At 38.9% G+C, this 24,963-nt stretch overlaps 1 protein-coding gene across 1 annotated transcript; it reads left to right on the top strand.

The window, feature by feature from the left end:
* The first annotated feature begins 200 nt into the window (after window positions 1–200).
* SQLE (squalene epoxidase) lies at window positions 201–24,804 on the top strand. The gene is made up of 11 exons (XM_055314308.1): window positions 201–892; window positions 4,993–5,242; window positions 11,011–11,191; window positions 12,207–12,303; window positions 13,588–13,701; window positions 13,791–13,962; window positions 16,652–16,747; window positions 21,130–21,272; window positions 21,692–21,788; window positions 23,425–23,512; window positions 24,283–24,804. The coding sequence occupies exons 1-11, from the start codon at window positions 602–604 to the stop codon at window positions 24,473–24,475; spliced, it is 1,722 nt and encodes a 573-aa protein (XP_055170283.1). The 5' UTR covers window positions 201–601; the 3' UTR covers window positions 24,476–24,804.
* Window positions 24,805–24,963: the final 159 nt, after the last annotated feature.

The raw sequence follows: 24,963 nt of genomic DNA on the forward strand, positions 1-24,963 counted from the left end.
GCGGAGCGGGAGGCGCGGGGGCCGCGACCCGGGGCGTCTGCGGGGCGGGGGCGGGCGCGGGCGCGGCGGCGAGTCGCAGGCCACCCAGCCTCGGCGCGGGGCGGTGTCTCTCCGCGCTCCACCCCCCCCCCCCCCCCCCCCGGCCAGGCCGCGCCCAGACTGGTCTCCCCTCGGCATCCGCCTGCGAAGGGGCACCTGCTGCAGGTGAGCGAGGACAGTCTCCGGCCCGGCGAGCGCACGTCGCCCGCGGAGACGCCGGCGGTAGGTGACCCGGGGACGCCCGTCCGCCAGGAGGAGATCCATGGCTCGCCGGCAGGACGGGGGTCTGGTCGGGGGCTGTGGGAGCAGGCGGTTTTTCAGCACCGCCCAGTAAGCCCGGACGACTCTGCCCCCTTGACATGCTCTTACACCAGCCCGCTGCGATTTCGTAGATTCCGCGGATTTGAGTTGTTACCCTGCGACCGTGCTTGCTGGACCCCGGCCGCTTCCTCCTCCTGCTTTTGGTGACTCGTTCTGGGGAGCACGTCGGATCGCCAAAACCCTACAAAGAAAAAGGAGGATCCCAGCTTTGACCCCGGGGCACCGGCGGAGGCCCTGAGCCATGTGGACCTTCTTGGGCATTGCCACTTTCACGTACTTTTACAAGAAATGCGGAGACTTCGTGTCTTTCGCCAACAAGGAGCTGCTGCTGTGCGTGCTGGTGTTCCTGTCCCTGGGCCTGGTGCTCTCCTACCGCTGCCGCTACCGGAGCGGGGCCCTCCTGGGGCGCCAGCGGAGCGGCTCCCAGTTCGCGCTCTTCTCTGATATTCTGTCGGCCTTGCCTTTCATTGGCTTCTTCTGGGCCAAGTCACCCCCGGGATCAGAGAATAAAGAGCAGCCTGCGTCTAGGAGGGTAGGTGGAATTTCAAGTGGGCAAACGAGCTGAGCGTGTTCTTTTGAAATTAGGATTGGGGATCCATCGCTCAGATGTGAATTTTCCTCTTCTCTATAGGCCAAAAGGCGACAGTTTAGATACTCTGCTAGGAATTCCCATTTAATTGTCATGTTTTTTGTTTGTTTGTTTGTTTCTGTTTTTGTAAGCTCTTGACTCTTCTGGGCTACATCCTTGCCACCGGTAGGAGAGAAGGAAAAGCTTCATTTCAGTTAGTGTTGGTTGAGCCAGTGCTAAGTGGAATTGATTTGGTTATGAATATAGATTTTGTTATGAAAGGGGAAATGTTAGAATTTCATTTTGAAGGCGGACAGAATCACTTTCTGCCATTGGGGAAAAAAATGTTTTACTTAAATCCTTGGGTAAGGATCCTATGTGTACCTGGGGAGAAAGAAAGCGGCTGCAGGTTAAGCCCACTGCTTATAGATGACAGCTAGCTACGGCGAGTAACAGAGCAATTCGAAAGGCTAGTGGAGTAAAAAGCAGTTCATTTTATTAAAGTCGTGGGCAAAAATCCCCTCCTCTCCCGATGCCAGTGGGGCATTGAGGAAATCTATGTAGCAATGCCCTGAATCGTGTCGATAATTGAGTAAGGTCCACAGTTTGGTCATGTTCCTAATTCTGAGGCTAATCTTTAATCACATGTGAAATTATGCCTCCTGCAAAGACAGCAGAGGAGGACAATAGTAGGTGAGAGGGAGAAGAGGTCTGGCTTCAAAGCCAGAATATTTAGGGCCTGTTCGTCTTTTCCCAAGAGCACCAGAAGATTTTAAGCAGGGGAGTAACAATACCTGATTTTAACTTTTTATTTATTTAATTTTAATTTTTACTTTTTTTTAAAGATTTTTATTTTTATTTATTTTATTCATAGAGACACAGAGAGAGAAGCAGAGACACAGGCAGAGGGAGAAGCGGGCTCCACGCAGGGAGCCCGACGTGGGACTCGATTCTGGGTCTCCAGGATTACACCCCAGGCTGAAGGCGGCGCTAAACCGCTGCGCCACTGGGGCTGCCCTAATTTTTACTTTTTAAAATAATTTATTTATTTGAGAGAGAGAGAGAGAGAGAGAGAGAGAAAACACAAGCGGGGGGAGGGGTAGAGACAGAGGGAGAGGGAGAAGCAGCCCCCCCCCCCCCCCCCCCCCCGCCCCGACCCGACCTTGAGCAGGAAGCCTGATGTGGGGCTTGATCCCAGGACCCTGGGATCATGACCTGAACTGAAGGCAGATGTTTAATCAACCCAGGCCCCCTGATTTTAACTATTTTATATTATTTTTAAAAGAATTAATTAATTTATGAGAGACCGAGAGAGAGAGACATAGGCAGAAGGAGCGGCTGGCTTCCCACAGGGAGCATGATCAGAACTCTGTCCCAAGACCCCAGGATCATGACCTGAGCCAAAGGCAGGCGCTCAACCGCTGAGCCACCCAGTCTCCCCTGATTTTAACTTTTTAAAAAGAGCATTTCCAGTTGGTATGTGGAGAGTGGATTGCAGGGCCACGAGAATGGGAGCAGGGCTCTCAGGTGAGAGACTACAATAGGAGGCCAAGTGAGGGGTGGTAGTGATTTGGAGTTTGGGTGAGTGGCCTAAGAAAGTAGTTTACTCCTGGAAGGTTCTAGACCTGCATTATTTTACTGTATCCACAGTACAGATTAGCAAGGCCTATAGAAGGGAGGACTTGATCGAGAAGTTTTGCTCCACCAACTTCTGGCTGTAAGACCTTTGGCAAGACCTTCGTTTCTATAAGAATCAGTTACCTCTTCTATTAGATGAGGATGGCACCAGTCTTGCTGTTAGTTGAGGAATTAATTTAATGTGGTCTGTAACTGACAGATAAATAGTAGCTATTATTTGTCTACAGGTAATGTAGACCTTTATTTTTTTAAATTTTTTTTTTAAATTTATTTATTTATGATAGAGAGAGAGAGAGGCAGAGACACAGGCAGAGGGAGAAGCAGGCTCCATGCACCGGGAGCCCAATTTGGGATTCGATCCCGGGTCTCCAGGATCGCGCCCTGGGCCAAAGGCAGGCACCAAACCACTGCGCCACCCAGGGATCCCCTAATGTAGACCTTTAAAGCAATCTTTTGACTAGTGCTTTGAGCAGCAATAATGCTGAGTATGGCTTGGAGCAGTGGCAAAGTAGGGAGAGGGAATCTTTAATCTCAACTTGGAATCTTTAGTGTTGTCTCAAGTACCTAGGACACCAAGCACTAGTATAGGTGGCTGGAATGTGATTACATCATGTGATGTTGAGACATTTTTGGGAAGGGAAAATTCGATTGCCAGCAATCAATGGTTGGTTCCATTTTGTAAATGCCTCAGGCTTTCTGCTTACTCCTAAATACCAGGGAGGTGATGGACTGCATTGAGCACTGAGTTCCTATTAGTGCCTCTCCTGACCATTCTCTGGATGACTGAACTAACTCAGGTGCCCCTTTCAGGATGGTGGGTGTGTGGTGTGTGTGTGTGTGTGTCCCGGGAAAACTTAGGAAGAAATACTAATAATAAGTGGCTAAGATGACAAGAAGGGCTTATCTTGCTCCCAGAACAGTATTTTAAGTATAGTCAGTTATTCTGGCCATCAAGAAATACTTAGGGGAAGTCTTCTCTTGGTAAAGGACAAAAAGATCATTTCTCTAAGAGAAATTATAAAAAATGGAATGGACAGGCCCCCAGTCCCCATAGAGTAAAGGAAGACCAAAGTCCCTATAGAGTTAAAGAAAGATTAGAATCACAGAGAATCAAAGTTCTAAAAGATTTTAGGTTTTATTTCCTTCCTTTTTGTCTGAGGTCTTTTATTAAAGTCCCTTCAAGATGGCATTTAGGCCTATCTTAATCATTATAGCGGTGTGTGTGTGGGGAGACCCCAAGGAAGATTGTTCATTGAAATTCTGTATCTGAAATGTCTTTATATTTGTCAATCCACATACCAAGAACAAATACTTATTTCAAACCTGAATTACTCATGTTAAAAAACCCAACAAGCAATGTTATTCTCAGTGTACATAGATCTCTCAAAACAGGACTTTTTCATCTTCTTATGAATAAAGTTAAAGTTTTCATTGTCAGCCCAACTCGTGATAGGTTTGATGTTTATTCCTAAATGAACCAACTGTCTGAGTAGGCTTTCTTAGAGTGTCAAAATGGTGCAAATTAAATATGTTCTTATAGGTTTGTTTTTTTTTTTTTTTTAAAGATTTTATTTATTTATTCATTAGAATACACAGAGAGGAGAGAGAGAGAGAGAGAGGCAGAGACACAGGCAGAGAAAGAAGCAGGCTCTATGCAGGGAGCCTGACGTGGGACTCGATTCTGGGTTTCCAGGATTACGCCCTGGGCTGAAGGCGGCGCTAAAGTGCTGAGCCACCCGGGCTGCCCATGTTCTTATATGTTAAAGACTTAAATGTGAACAGGTCCAATCCTAAGGGACAGAATGAGTTATTTTGTCCTTTCAGAATTTTCTTGAGTTAAATAATTCTCAATTAATAGATTAATAGTCAGTATTTGACAGTCTTTTTGTTACATAAAAGTGATTTTAGGGTAAGATAGGTTTTTCAGATGAAAATCCAGAAGGAGAAAATAAAAATAAATATGGAAACATGTAAAAAGTGCTGAATAGTTTGCAACATGAAGTTGAATGTGTGTGATCTGCATCTGGTAGGTGTCTGGTATGTATTTGAAGACTTGAGTAATTAATGATAGAATTTTCCCTATAATAAGTCTTTGGAGCACCTTATGTAAACATTATTTATATTTAGCCTGGTATGGTCTAACTGCATTTTCTAAATATATGTGGAAAATATATTTAATTTTATTGGGATATTATACATTGTAAATTTATTTTTTAATTATACATTTTAAATGTTATTTAACTGAATATTTTGATATGCTTGGTTTTTATATATGATCTGGATTTAAAAACAGCAGTGCATTTGGTTTGATAGTGTTTGGGATGTAGCTTTTGCCTAAGATGGGTAAGTCCAGAGTGTCTATATAGTAGTACCATGATTTAAGGATAGCAAATGTGGATATATAATTAACTTTTTTTTTTAAATAGCTCAAAAAAGGAGCCAATATTTCAGAAACAACCTTAATAGGAGCAGCTGCCTCTTCAATACCTTCTCAAAATGACCCAGAAGTTATCATTGTGGGATCTGGTGTACTTGGCTCTGCTTTGGCAGCCGTGCTTTCCAGAGATGGAAGAAAAGTGACAGTGATTGAGAGAGATTTAAAAGAGCCCGACCGGATAGTTGGAGAATTTCTGCAGCCAGGTGGTTACCGTGTCCTTGAAGACCTGGGTCTTGAAGGTAGGTTCATACTAATTTTGAGGAGTTATGTAGTATAAGCAAGCACTCTTCACTTTAGACTATCCTATAACTGGTAACAAGAGAATTCCAATTTATTTACATTTCTAAAAGTTACTGTTTACCAACAAATCTGCATGGAAATGAGAGCAAAGGAGAAAATAAGCATTTAATGTATGAGGAGATACAATGAAGTGGCTACAAAATAGAAATGGTCAAAATTAAGATTGGAAAACTAGAATGAGGTCATGAAATTTAATGAAAGGTGAAGTACATATTTTTGGTGAAGTACATATTATGTCCCTTGTATAGAATCTTTTATTTAAGTATTATCTGTTAAACCAATGATTTTTAAGCATAGACTATTCATTTAGGGAATACTTACTCACTGTCTACTTTGTGTGAGGTGCTGGACTTGGTACCGAGGATATACTGGTGAACAAGATTGATTCATTGGTTGCTCTTAAGGACCAGAGTGCAAAATATGCCTGGGTTCTGAACTCAGGAAGAGCTTGCTTGGCTCATGTGGTAGGGAAGATGATATAGGAAGTATGAGCCTTGATTCTGGAACTAGATTACCTGGGTTTGAATACCCACCCAGGCACTTAAAGAGCTGTATAACCTTGGCTAGGTTATTCATCCTACTGTCTACCAGTTTCTTCATCTGTAAAATGGGCATTTCATGTGAGTCCTGGCCTCATAGATTATTATGAGGATGAAACAAATTCATATACAGAAAGCATTCAGAACAGCGTCTGGTATATAGTGGGCACTATGTAAATGTCTGCTGTTTTATACAAAGAGCTGAAAAGGTGAGCAGTCTAGCTAGGAAGTGTTAGGTGATGAGGAAAGGAGAATGGCTTGAGGTTAAAGTTGGAGAGATAGGCGGTAGCACATCATGGAGGGCTTTGCAGCAGTGGAGCAGGAGTGTGACATGACCTGGCTTATGCCTGTATAAAATGGCTTCAGACCTTTGACAACTACTCAAAATAACAGACACATTTTACATCCTGACCCAGCACACACAGTCATATATAAATTTGACGGAAATTCATTTCATTTTACTTTTTAAATACTTGTCACGATTCTACCCAAGTACATGATTCACAAGTTGGAATTCATTTCATAATTTACCATTGACTCACACCCTGTAGTTTTAAAAGTCATGTGGACCTAGGGTGGTGGATAGACTCTGAGATTGTGGCAGTGGGGTAGCAGGAATCAATGCATAGTCCATTACGAACTCATTGCTAAGTCCAAGTGATAGATGATGGTGGTTTGGGCTGGTGTGGTGGCAAAGGATATAAAGAGAAGTGGACAGATTGATGTTCATATTAAGAGACAGAAATGGCGTGACTTACTAAGGGATTGGTGTGAGATACGAGGGAGGAAGGCAGTATTTTTTTTTTTTTCCTTTTTTGAGATGGGAGAAGGCAGTATTAAAAATCACTCCGAGGTTTTGTTTGAACAGCTGGTAGATGGTGGTATCATTTGGTGATAAGAAGATCCAGAGAGGAATGGGCATTGTGAATAGTTTGTGGGACATGTTGAGATATCCAAGTGGAGAAGTTAAGTTGCATATATGAATCTTGATTGCAGAGGAGTGGTTTGGACTGGCTGGAATTAGACATTTCAGAGGTGTCAGCATATTTGTTGAAGTTAAAAGCCACAACAATGATGGAGAGAACACATAGGGAGAAAAGAGAAGACAGAGTAAACCAAGTCCTGGGAAACATATTTAAAGATCAAGCAGGTGCCATTTAATCCAAGAGAGAATGTTTCTAGTAGGAGGGAATGAGTATATGTCAAGAAAGGGAAGGACAGCTATGCTGTGGTTTGCTAATGAAGCTCAGGTTAGATGAACATAGAAGAATGATTTGGCAATTTGGAGGTTGTTTGTGACAGTGACAAGATGTTTTAGCAGAGTTACGGGGATAAAACCCAGAGGGAAATGGCTGGAGTTAAAAACATTTGAGATCAGAAAAACACTCTTGAGTGTTTAGGAAATAGGGCGGTAATGAGACGTAGGTGTGAGGATAAAGAAAGGTGTATTTTGGGAGCGCCTGGGTGGCTCAGTTGCTTAATTGATTGGTGTGACTCTTGAATTCGGCTCAGGTCATGATCTCAGTGTTGTGCAGACACAAATTCTTTGAGGAGTGGGGAGGAGGATAGTGTTGACTGTAGTAGTATGAGTGAAGGGGAGAAGAGGTAAAGAATGGTCAGATCACAGGGGTACTGAATCCATGGGATTTTATAGCCCGCTATATGGTTTTGGCTTATGTTCAAAGGGAAGCCATTGGAGAATATTAAGAAGAGGAGTTATTCCATCTCACATTTTAGAAGTGTGATTAAAAATATTATTTAGAAATAATTATGTTACTCTGTAGAAAAAAGAGTAGATCATAAAGTGGCAAAGACAAGCAGGGGGACATGTCAAGAGGCTATTGCAGAATCAGAGTTGATGGCTTAGAACAGGATCATAGCAGTAGAGAGGTGGGAAGCGGTTATGTTCTGGAAACACCTTCCAAAGGAAGAGTCATTTGGACTTGCTGATGAATCAGGTGTTAGGTATGAGAGAAAGAGGAGTCATGGTATTTACACAAGACTAGACATTACCAGACCACGTCCAGACCTGATCCCTGTTGTAGTCAGATGTGTAGAGATGAGTGTGGTGAGTGGGAGTCAGAAAGCTGGGACCGAGGAAGAGCAGTCAGTGAGGAGGAAAAGCAAAAGCACACAGGGCTGAGGACCGAAAGTGGAGAGAGTATTTTATGAAGAAAGGAAGTTCCATCTCCGTCTTTTTAGGTTTCTTAACCACCACCTTACATGAGAGGTTCACTTGAGACAGATGGGGCAATACCCTGAGACAAGATTTTGTTACTCTTAGAGTTGAACATCAGGCAACTGGAAATGCTCTCCAACTAATGACCATACGTAGAATCATTTAGAGATCTGATTTCAAGGGACATCACCAAGGTTGTGGTAATAAGCCTTAGTAGATTTTTATATGTAGTTTATGCAAGAGTAAGGAGAGCCTCTAAAGTATTTTAGCCAGTCCACATACCATGAATACCCTTAATAGCAAAAATAAGAGTCCTTATTAACATTCATTTTTACTATTAATTTCCCCCGAAGTATGATGAGATGTGGATAATAGAAACACTTGGAATAGTTACTTTTTGGAGTATGGATTTTTAATATAATATATACTACTCCTTCCTGAGTATGAGTTTTTATTTTTAAATTTTTAAAAATATTTTATTTATTTAGGGAGTATAGGAGCAGGGAGGAAGGGAGAGAGAGAATCCCAAGTAGACCACACTAAGCGTGAAACCTGATGCGGGGCTTGATCTCAGGGCCCTGAGATCATACTTGATCTGAAATCAAGAGTTGGGTGCTTAACTGACTGGCTACCCAGGTGCCCCCTGACTATAAGTTTTTAATAATTGATTGCCCTATGGCTTAAGCTTAATATCTAGAATTCTTAAAATTAACACATTATAATTTAAATGCTATGTTTTAGATTGAGTCATAATATCTAGTAGTTTGACTTTAAAGTTGCTTTCCATTCTTAGCAGAGGCAGTTTTTTTTTGTTGTTGTTAGTTTTGTTTTTTCTTTAACTTGCCTCCTTATAGCGACTAATTCTGCATTTTTTTAAGTGTAGGAAGAGTGTTTTCCATGTCATTTTTTCTTTTTTTTAAGATTTTATTTATTCATGAGAGACAGAGAGAGAGAGAGAGAGAGGGAGAGAGGCAAAGACACAGGCAGAGGGAGAAGCAGGCTCCATCCAGGGAAACTGATGTGGGACTCGATCCCGGGTCTCCAGGATCATGCCCTGGGCTGAAGGTGGTACTAAACTGCTGAGCCACCCAGGCTGCCCGTAGACCTTCTTTATATACTTATCTTAAGATAGTTAATTAACCCAAGGGAAAATTTTGCTGTTCCACTACTATATGTTTTATATTTTCTGATGTGTTCTAAAATTGGCCAGTTTAAACATTTCAAGTACTTCTGTAATATAGTTATGGGTTAAGAAAAACTCAGCAGCTGGACAAAGAATTATAGAAATACCAGATGGGCTTCAAATATCTAGGTTGGAAAAGATTGGCAATTTCCTGAGATCCAAATTAAATATACTGCCAATTTGCAGCTTTTAGGATATCTGTGTACTTTTCCCCGACTGAATTTTAACTGTAATAATTTAAGAACCATAATAAAAAATTAGTTTTGTTTCTGGGTCAGATGTATGACAGTATTCATCCAGGTTGTCCCTGCCTGGATTTTAAGTGCAATTAAAAAACATATCAGAAAACTAATTTATTTTGATCTTAGCCTAGATGTGTGACAGAACTGTTTATGAAGATTTTCTTTCATCTATTTCTTTCATTCTTCTAATGTACTTCATCTTGATATATTAACCACTATGATTTTAGGCCTATGTATAGTATCTTCTCAGTTGATACTTCATAATGTACTTTTTCTAACTTAGATTAATATTTAAGTTGTTTTCGTTTTTTTTTTTTTTTTAAGATTCTATTCATTTATTCATGAAAGACACACACAGAGAGAGAGAGAGAGGGGCAGAGACATAGGCAGAGGGAGAAGCAGGGAGCCCGACGTGGGACTCAATCCCAGGTCTTCAGGATCACCTCCTGGGTAGCGCCAAACTGCTGAGCCACCTGGGCTGCTCTTTTCAGTTATTCTTAATTAGAGATAACAATATACTGAACTTACTCTTTCATATAACTTTAAAAATTATTAAAAATTACAAATTACATCTTTAGGATGAGCAGTAGATGAATTTACAAGACTAAGATTATTACATCAAAGGATGAGAACTTCTTGGTTTTTGATAATTATTGCTACAGTTACTTTCTTAAAATGTTTTTAGTTTGTAGTATGACCAGTAAAATCTGCATTTATCAGTTTTATTATAATATCACCGGCAATTTTGATAGATTCAGTATCTTACTATTTTAATTTATTTCATTGATATTTTTAAATTAGGTTTTGATTTTTTTTATTATTATTATTTATTTATGATAGTCACAGAGAGAGAGAGAGAGAGAGAGAGAGTGAGAGGCAGAGACACAGGCAGAGGGAGAAGCAGGCTCCATGCACCGGGAGCCCGACGTGGGATTCGATCCCGGGTCTCCAGGATCGCGCCCTGAGCCAAAGGCAGGCGCCAAACCGCTGCGCCACCCAGGGATCCCTTAAATTAGGTTTTGAACATTTTTCCTGCTATGTTCAATATTTCCGTGTTGCTTTATATGAATCACCCATAAACTTTTCACTTGTTATTACTAGGGTCTTAATACTTTTCCTATGGAATTTAATGAATAAATTTTATATATAAATATTAACCTTTTTGGAGTATTAAAGATTTGCTAAGAAGGTGTCTTCTAGACACATTAAGAATTCTGAAATAGGGGCACCTGGGTAGCTCAGTGGTTTAGCGCTGCCTTCAGCCCAGAGTGTGGTCTCAGAGTCCTGGGATCGATTCCCGAATTGGGCTCCCTGCGTGGAGCCTGCTTCTCCCTCTTCCTGTGTCTCTGCCTCTCTCTCTCTCTTTCTGTCTCTCATGAATAAATAAAATCTAAAAAAAAAAAAGATTTCTGAAATAGCTTTTTATTAATGTCCAATTGTCGAAATGGTTTCATTGCATTGTGAAGACAGAGACTCATTTTTGATGGCTGCATGTCCTCTGGTGCCTCATACAACCCTGGGCATGTCAACAAAATTGACTTTTTTGAACTGAACTGTTTTGCAGATGCAGTGGAAGATATTGATGCCCAGGTGGTAGATGGCTACATAATCCATGATCAGGAAAGCAAATCAGAGGTTCAGATTCCTTACCCAGTGTCGGAAAACAGTCAGGTGCGGAGTGGAAGAGCTTTCCATCATGGAAGATTCATCATGGGTCTCCGGAAAGCAGCTATGGCGGAGCCCAAGTAAGACTACTTGGATATATAATGTTAGAAAGACGCATTTAAACGTGGCCCTTGCACAAATACGGTCTTGTCAATTGTCATTGATATTTGGGTATGGGCTGGAGCATAGGTGTACTAAACAGTAAGTTAGAAGAACGTTAGATCTTCAGTGCTTTTGTCAAGAATATCATATAGAGGATTTCTGTTTGAAGGACACAGAACTATTGAGATTTTTCCTTTGGCTAAATACATTGTGCAGTTTTTTTTTTTTTTTTTTTTTTGCAGTTTTATTTTTATGTTGTGGGACTTTGGAGGATGCAGTTATAACTGAGGTCTAAGTCCTTTGTCTGCCTGTTTTGGGAGTTGGGGTTTGTGCTTGTGGTATTTCCTGTTAAAAGAACAGAGGACTTCTTTCCTCTTAATTATTAACTTCTATTTGCCCTTAGTCTTTAGTCAGGGGAGACTGCCTCAATTAGTGGCAGTCTAATTGCCTCAATTGAGGAAGTTTAACACATGAGAACCCTCATGTCATTGACAAAGGCTTAAGTGTTGAGAAAGCAAGTGAAGAAGTAAGTGGACTTACCTTGGGACTGAGCTTTCTACGTTCATGGCAGAAACATGGGAAAATACACAAAAATAGAAGATTGTAAAAATTACCCATGATTCTTCTGACTAGAAGTAACTACTCTGAATAATTTGGTGGATAAACTCCCAAAATCAGTATTTTCCCACTTGTGTATAAATTTGTGTGGTGCCTAAAGTTTTTCTGCATGTATTTTTTTAAATTAATTAATTGAGTAAAAATCTCATGTTACTTTAAAAAAATCATTACGTTAGTATATATATGTATTCAATTTCAAGCAGTTAGGAAATAAAAACCACACTTACTTCATTCCAGACCTTCTATATGTACATATATGTACACGTGTGTGTGGTTTATGTGGGTAAACTGGAGATAAGGAATAAGGAATTTATTATTCCCTTTTTAAATTGTTCAAGTGTGCTACTGCATGCTTTATTTCTGTTTATCTTTTAGTACAAAGTTCATTGAAGGCATCGTGCTACAATTATTGGAAGAAGATGATGCTGTGATGGGAGTTCAGTACAGGGATAAAGAAACCGGGGACGTCAAGGTGAGAAATAGCAAATGTTAGCTCTTCCTAAGAGACGTTTTTCCTTCTTTTTCTCCTACTCCTTTGAAAAGTAGGCCCACCAATTTATTCATCTGATAGCCTGAGTTCTAAGTGAGCCATCTGCAGCAGAGTGGATTTCAGATGGCAACACGTTGCAGACATGCACCACTAGATCAGCAGTATTTTTTTAAAATATTTTACTTATTTATTCATGAGAGACACACAGAGAGGGAGGCAGAGGTATAGGCAGAGGGAGAAGCAGGCTCCCTGTGGGGAGCCTGATGCTGAACTCGATCCCAGGACTCTGGGATCATGACCTGAGTCAAAGGCAGATGCTCAACCACTGAGCCACCAAGGTGCCCCTAGATCAGCAGTGTTAAAGATTGAAAGGAGAAATATACACTTGCAGAGAAGCAGAGGGGACCTGGAAGGTGAAAAAAGGGTTCAACATGAATGAAATGATTAGGATAAAATAAATAATGGTTTTAATCTGAAAGGAGAAACTAAGAATCCCTGCAGAAATAGAGTAAAATAGTTGCTAGTACATGCTCACATTGGTTTAGTAAGAGTAGAGAAAGTGAAAGGCTAATCTGTTGGTTCTCCTGGGCTGATCACTAGGGTCACCACCTAGAAACTCTGATGGGGGTGACTGCAAGGTAATATGGACACATATATCCATTCATACAAAATTTCTTTTAAACCCTAGCCACTGAGTGAAAACACCATATAAAGTTAGAAGATTCTAGGATAAACAGTGGAGTCGTCCTTGGACTTTGTGATGAGATTCAGTGTTGTGTGGTCCACACTTTTTTGTAGTTGTTCATCATTAATTCCAGATGGTTTGGATGATAGTGCTTCCAAAGCAGACAGTCCCATCTCTAGAGAGTGGTCATTCATTAACCTGAGGCCAGTAGCAGCTTCTTCTTTAGCGTTATCTTCTGTAATGTCCAATAAAATATGTAAATATTTTCCAAGAATGCACATTTTATTTATTTATTTATTTATTTTATTTTATTTTTAAAGATTTTATTTATTCATGAGAGAGAGAGAGAGAGAGAGAGAGAGAGAGAGAGAGAGAGAGACAGGCAGAGGGAGAAGCAGGCTCCATGCAGGAAGCCTGATGCGAGATTCGATCCCAGTACTCCAGGATCACGCCCTGGGCCGAAGGCAGGCGATAAACCACTGAGCCACCCAGGGATCCCCAAGAATGCACATTTTAAAAGAATGGTCCTTTTACTGTTTATTTCTGGCTGTTTAGCTGAGTGTTGTTTATCTTTGTTGTAGGAACTCCATGCTCCATTGACTGTTGTTGCAGACGGACTTTTTTCCAAGTTCAGGAAAAACCTGATCTCCAATAAAGTTTCTGTTTCGTCTCATTTTGTTGGCTTTCTCATGAAGGTACTAGAGGAATGTAATGGTAGAAAAATGACAGCAACTTGAAATTTGAAAATTATTAAAATATTTTGTTTTATTTCATTTTTTTCTAGAATGCACCACAGTTTAAAGCAAATCATGCTGAACTTATTTTGACTAATCCGAGTCCAGTTCTCATCTATCAGATTTCATCTAATGAAACTCGGGTACTTGTTGACATCCGAGGAGAAATGCCCAGGAACTTAAGAGAATACATGGCTGAAAAAATTTACCCACAATTACCTGGTAAGAAATAGGATTTCATGCACACTGTAATCTGCAGTCTGAAAGCAAACATCACAAAAGGCTGTCCATCTCCAGTTCTCACAAAAGTTGGGTCTAAACTAGGTCAGAGAGAAGAAAGGCAAGGTAAAAAGTGCACCCCATTGGTCAGGTGTTCTGGAGCTGAGCTGTTTAACTACCATATACAGAAATCTCCAAATTAAAAGAAAATAGTTTCTTTCTTTTTTTAGTTTTTAAATTGTGACTCAGAACAAAACTCAATTATATTTACAGGAATATGGAAATATTCGGCACTCAACAAGGTAGAATTCACAATGTTTTGCAACGAATCTAAAAAAGTTACTAGACAAACACTATTTTTGATGAGGAGAAAAATTAATCTATTAAAACCAATCTGGAATGGCATTGATGCCAGAATTAGTAGAGAAGGACATTAAAACAGATATTGTAATTGTATTCCATATTTCTAAAAAGTTAGGGACAGAGAAGATATTATAAATACCATATCACACCACTTTTTAAAAAAGATTCAAATTGAGCTTTTAGAAATGAAAATCACAGTGCTTAAGTTGAGAAATGTACCAGTGGGATCAATGACAGATTAGACATTGAATAAGAAGAGATCCATGGGTTTAAAGGCATACCAATAGAAATGATGCAAAATGAAGCAAAGTAAAGAGTTTTGTTTTGTTAAGAAAATAGTTTCAATAGAATTTTTTATATTAATTTAAATCATTGTTTTCAGAATAATTATTAGTGTTGGGAAAGATGGCACTTTTTTAAGGTAGTCTGGATAGTGGAAGGTCTGTGAATCCTTGAACTGTCTCTCCTACTTCATTACTTTTGCGCTTGCTTTTTGGAGAAACTGTAGCTACCATTGATTGAATATCTACTGTAAGGAACCTTCCAAACATAATTTCATTTATCTACACAGTCACCCTCTGAGGTAGGGTTTATAATTATCCCAGTTTTATTGATGAGCAAACTAGGAGTCAGGAAGACCCTCTAAGGATAAACTCTTAGCCAGTGGTGGAGTCAAGGTCGAGGCCAGGCATGTCGGGCACCGTGAGCGATCTTCAAGATCAGTTTTATTTTGGAATTGAATACAGAAAGTCTTCGTGAGATTTCAGACATATTTGTAAAAACACTCCTAAAAATTACTTTCTGGCATTTTCTTTTTTGAGAACGGGAAGATGTAAGTTAAAGTAAAAATTTAAGATATTAATTAAAATATTAAGCATATTGATAAAATTGAGGGGGAACCCTGCTTGCCAGTTATGATGTGATTGTAGTAATAGGAAACTGTCTTTGGTAAGAATATATTTTGTTTAAAAATTGTTTCTTTTTCAAGAAGTTTTTTTTAATCTAAGTTAACATACTCTATTTAATAACAGAATATTACTAAGTATGAAGGTATACATGGACAAACTTAGATTTCTTTTTTTAAAAGATTTTATATATTTATTTAGAGATTGAGAGAGAACGTGCGAGCAAGGTGGGGAGGGGCAAAGGGAGAAGGAGTCTTAAGCAGACTGTGCTGAGCGAAGAGCCTAACGTGGGGCTCCATCTCATGACCCTGAAATCACAACCTGAGCCAAAACCAAGAGTTGGATGCTTAACTGACTGAGCCACCCAGATGCCCCAAACTTAGATTTTTAATAATGACATTTTCAACATTTCAAATCATTTGCACTTCAGCCATTTTTGAAGCTTTCAGAGGAAAAATGACTTATTCACATTTAAGAAAAAAGATAATATATTTTTAGTGTTTTTTTCTTTTGTTGTAGATTGCTTTTCCTAATCTAGAGGTTTAGAACAGACTGCTCTGAGATCATGGTGGGAAACCACTTATAGGTTTATATTAATCTTTTTAGGTTATTGAAATTCTCCTTGTAGGAATGGAATAATTTCAGCTTAGGCATTCTGTTCCTGTATTCCCAGATTACATTGGGAACTGTATAAAAAGACATTTCTTTTTCTTTCTTTCTTTCTTTTTTTTTTAAGATTTATTTATTCATGAGAGACACAGAGATAGAGGCAGAGAAGGAGGCTCCTCACAGGGAGCCCAATATGGGACTCCATCCCAGATCCCGGGATCAGGCCCTGAGCCAAAGGCAGACACTCAACCACTTAGCCACCCAGGAGTCCCACATTTTGTTTTCTATACGACTTAGAAGCAAAGAACTTTAAAACTAGGGAGTATCTCAGAGATGAACTCTTCCCAGCATTTCATATTATAGATGAAGAAACTGAATCTCAGAAAGGTAGAGCTCTCTACAACTTACATTTTTTCTGCCATACGTATCCACCTGCTGTTTGTGGACTGCTAGTATATTTCATCTATTATTCCCAGAATATGGTGGTGAAGGTAAATTAAGTGTTAAATATGATCTCATCTCCTCTGGATTTGCTTCACTCTTCTTAGCTTTTTTGTTCATCCAGCTGTCTGTGTATCTATTTACATTAAATTTTTCTTAGATTCCTTAGCATGAATAACTAGGTTCTTAATGAACAATTGTAGTAATAAAATAATTAGTTCTTGATTTATCACAAGGCATATGTAATATATATAGGACATATATTATTATATGTAACATATAATAGAAGGTATTTTATACTTGATAAGAACATGTGACAATTAGAAATTGAAAGTTTATAAACCATTTATTTGGTGGGGTGGGATTTATTGCAGATCACCTCAAAGAACCGTTCCTGGAAGCCATTCAGAATTCTCGTTTGAGATCTATGCCAGCAAGCTTTCTTCCTTCTTCACCAGTGAACAAACGAGGTATTATTTTATTGGGGTGATTTTGTAAAGGGTGTCCTACGTATTCAACTTTAATATTCCAAATGTAACAGTGATAGAATGTATGCTACTGGGAATCATATGTGGGACAGAGAATTGGTTACTGTGTATGAACACATTACTAACACCAAAATTAGTTTTATGATGTCTTTGTTATTTAATATTGACTGTGTATGTCATTAGACTTGTTATTGGGGCTACAACAGTTAAGTGTAGTCCTAAATATATGGAAGGCAATTTTCCTTTTTTTTTTTTTTCAAAAGATTTTATTTATTGGAGAGAGAACACAAGCGGGGAGGAGGGGCAAAGGGAGAGGGAGAAGTAGACTCCCCGCTGAGCATGGAGCCCGATACTGGGCTGCATCCCAGGACCCTGAGATCATGACCTGAGCAAAAGGCGGATGCTTAAGTGGCTGAGCCACCCAGGTGCCCCTAGAGAAGGCAATTTTCTAGTTGAGGGGTATAAACTGGTAATTTCAGAACAGTGTTGATAAATGCTGTAGTAAAAGCCCACTCATGGTATCACGAGATTCACTGTGAAGGACAGTATACATGGCAGGGAGGGGAGCTTGTGAACTATGGGGGTGACTGGGGAAGACATGTCTCAGGAAATAAAACTGGAGTTGGGACATGAGGGATTAGTGGGAGTTCATTAGGTGGAGTGAAATGAGGGACTTCTAGGTAGAAAGAATAATATCTGCAAAGGCCAGGACGGCTGAGAGATGGCGGCGTTTTCAGAGAAGTCCAGTAGTTTCCTAAGGCTGGAGCACAGGATAGGTGTCAGAGGGGTAGTAGAAAGGTAACGTATTTATTTAAAGCTTAGTTTTAATCTTGTAAGCAGTGGAAAGTCATTGGAAAGTTTTTTTTTTTTAATATGATGGCTTTATTGAGATGTAATTCACAAATCATATAGCTCACCCATTAAAGTTTACTGGTCATTAGTTTTTATTTTTATTTATTTATTTACTAAAAGATTTTATTTATTTATTCATGAGAGACACAGAAAGAGAGGCAGAGGGAGAGGGAGAAGCAGGCTCCATGCAGGGAGCCCGATGTGGGACTTGATCCTGGGTCTCCAAGATCACACCCTGAGCTGAAGGCAGATGGCTCAACCTCTGTGCCACCCAGGGATCCCATAGTTTTTAGTATATTCATAGATACATGCAACCATCACCACAGTCAATTTTAGAACCTTTATATCACCCCAAAAAGAAACCCTGTACCCATCAGCAATCACCGCTCATTTTCTCCCAACTCCTAGCCCCAGGCATCCACTAATTTGCTTTTTGTATGTATAGATTTGCCTATCCTGGACATTTCCTATGAACGCAATCAGGGGATCCTTTGTAATTGGCTTCTTTGAGGTTCATCCATGTTGTAGAATGTCCTTCATTTGTTTTTGTGACCAAGTAGTATTCCATGTGTGGAAATACTACATTTTAACTGTCCTAATTCATCAATTAATAGATATTTGGTTTGTTTCCACTTTTTGTTATTATGAACAATGCTGCTGTGAACATCTGTGTATGAGTTTTTGTGTGGACTTAATATTCACTTTTTTGGGGGTATAGCTGTTTAACTCTTTGAAGAACTGTCAAACCAATTTCCAAAGGGGCTGCCCCATTTTACCTTCTCATTAACAATGTATGAGGGTTCCAATTTCTCCACATCCTCACCAACTTTTTTATTTATTTATTTATTTATTTATTTATTTATTTATTTATTTATACCAACATTTGTTATTATGTGTCTTTTTGCCCATACCCATTCTAGTAGGTGTAAAGTGACATTTCATTGTGATTTTGATTTGTATTTCTCTGATGGATAATAATGTTGAAAATATATTCATGTGCATATTGGACATTTGTATTTCTTCTTTGGAGAAATGTCCATTCAGATTGTACACTTTTTAATTGGTCAAATTAAAAAAAACTTTTATTGTTGAGTTCTAAGAGTTCTTTATATATTCTAGATATAAACCCCTTATCAGATAAATGATCTGCAAAAACTTCTCTCATTCCATGGGATTGTCTTTTCACTTCCTTGAAGATGTCCGCTGAAGTTTTTAATTTTCATGAAATCCAGTTTATCTGTTTGGGGTTTTTTTTGTCAGTTCTGCTTTTGATGTCAAAAGTCTTTGCCCAATCCAGTATCGCAAAAATTTACTCCTATATTTCCTTCTAAGAGCTTTATAGTTTTAGCTATTGCATTAAGGTATTTGATCCATTTTGAGTCATATTTTGTGTATGATGTGAAGAAGGGGTTCAACTTCATTTGTATATAGATATCCAGTTGTCCTAGTACCATTTGTTGAAATGACAGTTCTTTCCCCATTGAAGTGTATTGGAATTCTTGTCAAATTAGTTTGACTGTAAATGTAGTAAGAAAATATATTTTTTTCAACAATATTTTGTAGTTTCAGAGTATTTTACATCCCTTTTGTTAAACTTACTTCCAAGTATCTTATTCCTTTTCATGCTATTGTAAATAGACTTTTCTTAATTTCATTGTAAGAATCTTTATTGCTAATATATAGAAGTACAGTTGATTTTTGTATATTTATCTTGTATCGTGAAACCTTGCTGACCTCATTTATTAGTTTCTAATAGTTCATTGAAAAGTTTTTTTTTTTTAATTTTATTTATTTATTTATGATAGTCACAGGGAGAGAGAGAGAGAGAGGCAGAGACACAGGCAGAGGGGGAGAAGCAGGCTTCATGCACCGGGAGCCCGACGTGGGATTCGATCCCGGGCCTCCAGGATTGCGCCCTGGGCCAAAGGCAGGCGCTAAACCGCTGCACCACCCAGGGATCCCACTGAAAAGTTTTAAATAAGATAGTGGCATGACTAGATTTTTATTTTAGAGATCTTACTCTGATATGTTGTGGAAGATGGTTTGGAGGACGGGTCAGGCTAAAGCTTATATTAAGGCTATGAATTGTTCCATGAAATGGTGATACAAGGTTCAAACTCAGGTTGTGGCAATGGAAATGGAAGGAATGGAATCGTGTGCTCTATAGGATGTGGGATGCATGCAACTTGGTAACTCATTGGCTATCGTAGTAAGGGAGAGTGAGGCCTCTTGATGGGTTTCAGGTTTCAGGGTTAGGTAATTTTGCCAGCTATTTGCTAATATTGGAAATATAGGAAAAGGAATGTAAGTTTAGGGAAGTGTGTAGGAAGAGGTGAGGAGTTCACTTTTGGACATGTTGGGTATGAAGTGCCGGTAAGGCATTGCGTAGATACATGTAAATACCACCAGAAATGTGGGTGTGGAACTACAAAGAGAGGTCTGAATGGGAGCTGTCGGTATATTGTGGTTCCTGCACATAAGCAGATTGAATTTGCTATGGAAAAACATGTGTAATAAACTACTAATCATATAAATAAATGAACACAGAGCAGAATAAAGAAGCCAATGTCAAATTGATATAAACAACATGCCAACAATAATTGGTGGGATTAGAAATGTTCTGTGGAGAAGGAGGAAGAAAATCTATTTGTAGTTTGTGTTTTTTAAATGAAGATATTAGAGTAATATATAAAAAATTTGAATTAATATTTAGAAGCTTCCTTTTTACAATATTTATTATATGTATTTTATAATTAGTTACAAATATATTGGGACATTGCAGAAAATTATCCATAGTTTTGCCACCTTAACGTTATTATTATGGTTCTCTATTTCCCTTTCCGATTAAATTAAATAAATGCTTTGCTGAAATGTCCCTGTAAGTGTTGGGTCATTAACCACGCTGACAGTGGCCTGGGAATCTTAGGCAGCAAATACTGCTGACCTCTTCATTTTTTCTCTTGTGGGAGACTTGCTTTTTATGCCTCCAATTTTCTTTCTTTTTTTTTTTTTTTGTGAAAGAGGCCTTATAAATATTTTGGCATTGTTTGATTTAAACTTAGATTCAGGGATCCCTGGGTGGCGCAGCGGTTTGGCGCCTGCCTTTGGCCCAGGACGCCATCCTGGAGACCCGGGATCAAATCCCACGTCGGGCTCCCGGTGCATGGAGCCTGCTTCTCCCTCTGCCTGTGTCTCTGCATCTCTTTCTCTTTCTGTGACTATCATAAATAAATAAAAATTAAAAAAAATAAATAAACTTAGATTCACATGTGACTTTCATGAGGCAGGGACCCTGTTCTTGTTCTTACCGATCCCCAGTATCTGGGACATAGTCATTAATAAATATTAATTGAATTTTTGTCTCAACAGATTGTCGTCATGATTTGCTCCCTTGTATTTTCACATTATTTTCTAGTTCACATTCATAATGTGTATAAATTTACAGAATTTTTTTTGTCTTAAGGGATGCATCCAAGATGATGTCATAATCTAAATTCTCTCTTTCATTACAGGTGTTCTTCTTTTGGGAGATGCTTATAATATGAGGCATCCTCTTACCGGAGGAGGAATGACTGTTGTTTTTAAAGATCTAAAACTATGGAGAAAATTGCTAAAGAGTATCCCTGACCTTTATGACGATGCAGCTGTTTTCCAGGTAAGATATTAAATTATTCTTTGTCAAAAATGTCTCAATGGATCTCTTTCTGAATCTAAGAGGAATGGGGACTTCTGGGGGGAGATCTGTACTTAGGAACCTGGTTCTTAGGCAGTCTTGTTCAGGTGTGAAGAACCCGTGGACCTGTGCAACCCATGAATCTTACAGAATTTCTAAATTTCTGTTTGAATATCATGTAACATTGGGTTGCATGGACTGCTTTGCTTATAATGATAGTATATTTAGCTTCAGAGTCATGGAACTCATTCCTCTGGAGATGTTTTGTGTGTGTGAATGATAAATATAAGGCATAATTGTTTATAGATGGTGCTCAGGATAAACATCAGTTTGAGGGGATTATAAACATTAATTTATGCTTTCCCCCCAACCATGTAATAAGTGATCTTATTCCTTTTTAGGCCAAAAAATCATTCTATTGGGAGAGAAAAACATCTCATTCCTTTGTTGTGAATATCCTTGCTCAAGCTCTTTATGAATTATTTTCTGCCAAGGATGGTAAGTATATATATATATATATATATATATATTTTAGTGTAGATTTTTTTTTTTTTATTTATGATAGTCACACAGAGAGAGAGAGAGAGAGGCAGAGACACAGGCAGAGGGAGAAGCAGGCTCCATGCACCGGGAGCCCGATATGGGATTCGATCCCGGGTCTCCAGGATCGCGCCCTGAGCCAAAGGCAGGCGCCAAACCGCTGCGCCACCCAGGGATCCCTAGTATAGATATTTTTTAATGAAAACTACCGAACTGCAGATTTTAAGCCCAGGAAGGGAACTTAATTATAAACAAGTTAGTGATTAGGCCAGAAATAGAACTGTTTCTCGAGTCTGCTAACTCCCAAGTGGTGGCCCTTTGTAACTCCCTCCTTGAGCGAGACTTTTAGCCTCTAATCATCATATATCCACCACTTTGTGTGGAAGCATTAGAAAACCTTCCTAGCACTTCTTCAATGATGTATCTTTATTAATTCCTCTGGTGCAAATCAGCTCATGCATATCCACAAATGCACAAAGTTGTGATGGAGGATCTTTCTGGCCATGAATTAAAATGTAATATAGTTGTTAATCTTTCTCTTCCTGAACACTAGTTTCAATTTCTGTTCAAAGTAGTATTTTATAAAATGAGTACGAGCTGCAGAACAGGTTTAGATTTTATCTCCTATTAAAATACACAAGTAGCAGAATGCATCTACCTTTTACTCACCTGAAATGTTCCCATGCTTTTGTTTTTGTTTCCATATTGTAAAGTGGTGATGGTCAGTCTGTATATTAAGGAAAATATGACTTAGCAAAAGCAGTATTAGAAATGGAGGAAGAGGCGATCGTGCCACCTCCCAACCCCAGCAATGTAGAGATTAATGAGACTGGACGTTTAGGTTTTCGGGAATAAATGTAACTCCAGTCCTATTATTTCAGATATTTATAACAAAGCTACTTCTGTGAACTGGCCAGGGTCCTAGTGGGCTATGCTTTGGTGGCTTCAGTACAAAAGATAATATAGTACAAATACCTTCTGTATGCATTATTCTTGCTAAAAGAAAAAAAACCCAACTCATTGTGATTTGCCAGTCAAACCTCTCTTGCTAATTGCCATGGGTGGGTGGGTAAATAAAAAGACAAGAACCAAGTTTTGAGTTTTTCTAAGTCCTTCTTTTTAAGCTTTTCTTAAACTCTTGATTTTCTTACGTTTCAAATTTCAATCTGCCAACGTACAACTTAAAGAATGTTATGAAAGACTAGAGGAAGTTTATTGGAGTAAGTTTACCTATTACATCCTTTTTAAAATCTGTTCTAAAGAAAAATCTAGGTATACCTGAAAAGAACATTTATTCCAACTAAAAAAATTGTTAGGTGATAATACTATGTTGTGAGGGTTTAATGAGTCACTCTGAAAACCCATACAGATCTAAGGCATTGGTAATGTTCACAGCTCTTCTTTTTACTTGATAATTTACTGCTCAAGAGATGTAGGTTGGATATCTTAGAGACTGGGAATTTGGTTTCTAGAATTGTGTTCTTATGACAAAAAGAATTCACAAAATATTTGCATCACTTAATGAATTTACAACAGTCAAGGAAATAACTTTTAAATAACTTTTTAAACAACTTTCTTCCAAATTTTATTTTAGATTCCCTACATCAACTAAGAAAAGCCTGTTTTCTTTATTTCAAACTTGGTGGTGAATGTGTTGCTGGTCCTGTTGGGCTGCTTTCTGTGTAAGTTGCTTTAATGACACAGAGGAACCAGATCTGATTTTCTTTGGAATGCTCTGTTTATAATTTACTGCAAGTCTTTCCTCCCTTCTACATTTTGTCACTTTTCTATCCATTAGAATCCCAATCAGAAGGTAGCTCAGAGAAATGAAAAGCGCAGCATTTAGCCCTGTGTTTTACTTCTGGGAGAGCAGTCCTGATTAAAATAGGAGCTGTTTTTTTGCTGGTGGGTTTAACCACATGATCTGATCGGTGGGGGCCATGGATTGTCAAGGAATTTGTATTTAAAATTTACTTCAATTAGGGTGCAGGGACTTGTGAAACTCACTCGTGGTTTTGACAGTGCAGACATTTGTAGAATTATTCTTGAAAAGTCTGCGCAGTAAATTTCTCTGTCAGGTCTGTTCATAATTACCTATAATCTGAATGTCAATTCTGTTACATTTGAAAAACCTAAGACTCCCACAGATTAGGCCATCCAGGTCCTTCTGACCAAGATGTCAAGATTAGTGAAAGAATACAGCTCCACACGTGCAGTTTATGTCGACCAGGCTAAGAAGAGTTCTAAGGGCTTTCTTGTTGTCTAAGAACATTTACTTGTCCCTGCTATCAGAATCAGAGCGCAGGTAACACAAGCTTCCAGAGTCCTTCCTCTAGAATGTAGAATTATGTGTTTAGCTTTATAGCTGGGACATAATTAGAACCTTTCTATGAGTACCTTTTAATTGCTGGGTCTTACTAATACATGTTTTTTTTTTTTTTTTCTATTACAGCCTGTCTCCTAACCCTCTCATTTTAATTGGACACTTCTTTGCTGTGGCCCTCTATGCCACATATTTCTGCTTTAAATCGGAACCTTGGATTACAAAACCCCGAGCCATTTTCAGTAGTGGTGCTGTATTGTACAAAGCATGTTCTGTAATCTTTCCTCTGATTTACTCAGAAATTAAGTACCTGGTCAATTAAGCTTACAGGGGAACCATTTGCAAATGAATATTTGGAACTCGCCAAGTCCTAAGAGACTTTTTGGAAGAGGATGTACATAGCATTGAACTATCCCACTTCTAAAGTGGAAACTCTCGGACCAAGATTGGGGTTAATTTGTTTTTGAAGTTTTTTGTATATAAACATGTAAATACATACTTTGCAATTTAAAATGAAGGGTAAAATAGACACTTAAATGATTGTTATCCTAGATTAGTGCTAACACGGAGGAATTGCAGTTTTTCTTTTGAATTTAGTAGCTGGGAGGAGTCATTGTGGGACATGCAAATAAAGTGAAGAATGAACTCTCATGTCTTTTTGTCTTTTGTGGACTTGATGAAAGTTTCATGATCCTGGGAAGGAAAACCAAAGCAGAGGGTGGAAAATGTGGAGGGAAGCCTGTTCTGTGAAATAACGTGTTGGGGAAATTGCCTTAAAATCTCTGGACTTTATTTTCCTCATGTATCCAC

The sequence above is a fragment of the Nyctereutes procyonoides genome, unplaced genomic scaffold (assembly GCF_905146905.1).
Source record: "Nyctereutes procyonoides isolate TBG_1078 unplaced genomic scaffold, NYPRO_anot_genome, whole genome shotgun sequence".
NCBI lineage: Eukaryota > Metazoa > Chordata > Mammalia > Carnivora > Canidae > Nyctereutes > Nyctereutes procyonoides.

Excerpts from the sequence above, each read along its gene's own strand:
- SQLE (XM_055314308.1), top strand. The coding sequence starts at position 602 with ATGTGGACCTTCTTGGGCATTGCCACTTTCACGTACTTTTACAAGAAA. Across the intron at positions 893-4,992 it reads AGCAGCCTGCGTCTAGGAGG|CTCAAAAAAGGAGCCAATAT; the intron begins GTAGGTGGAATT and ends TTTTTTAAATAG. Across the intron at positions 13,963-16,651 it reads AATTTACCCACAATTACCTG|ATCACCTCAAAGAACCGTTC; the intron begins GTAAGAAATAGG and ends GATTTATTGCAG.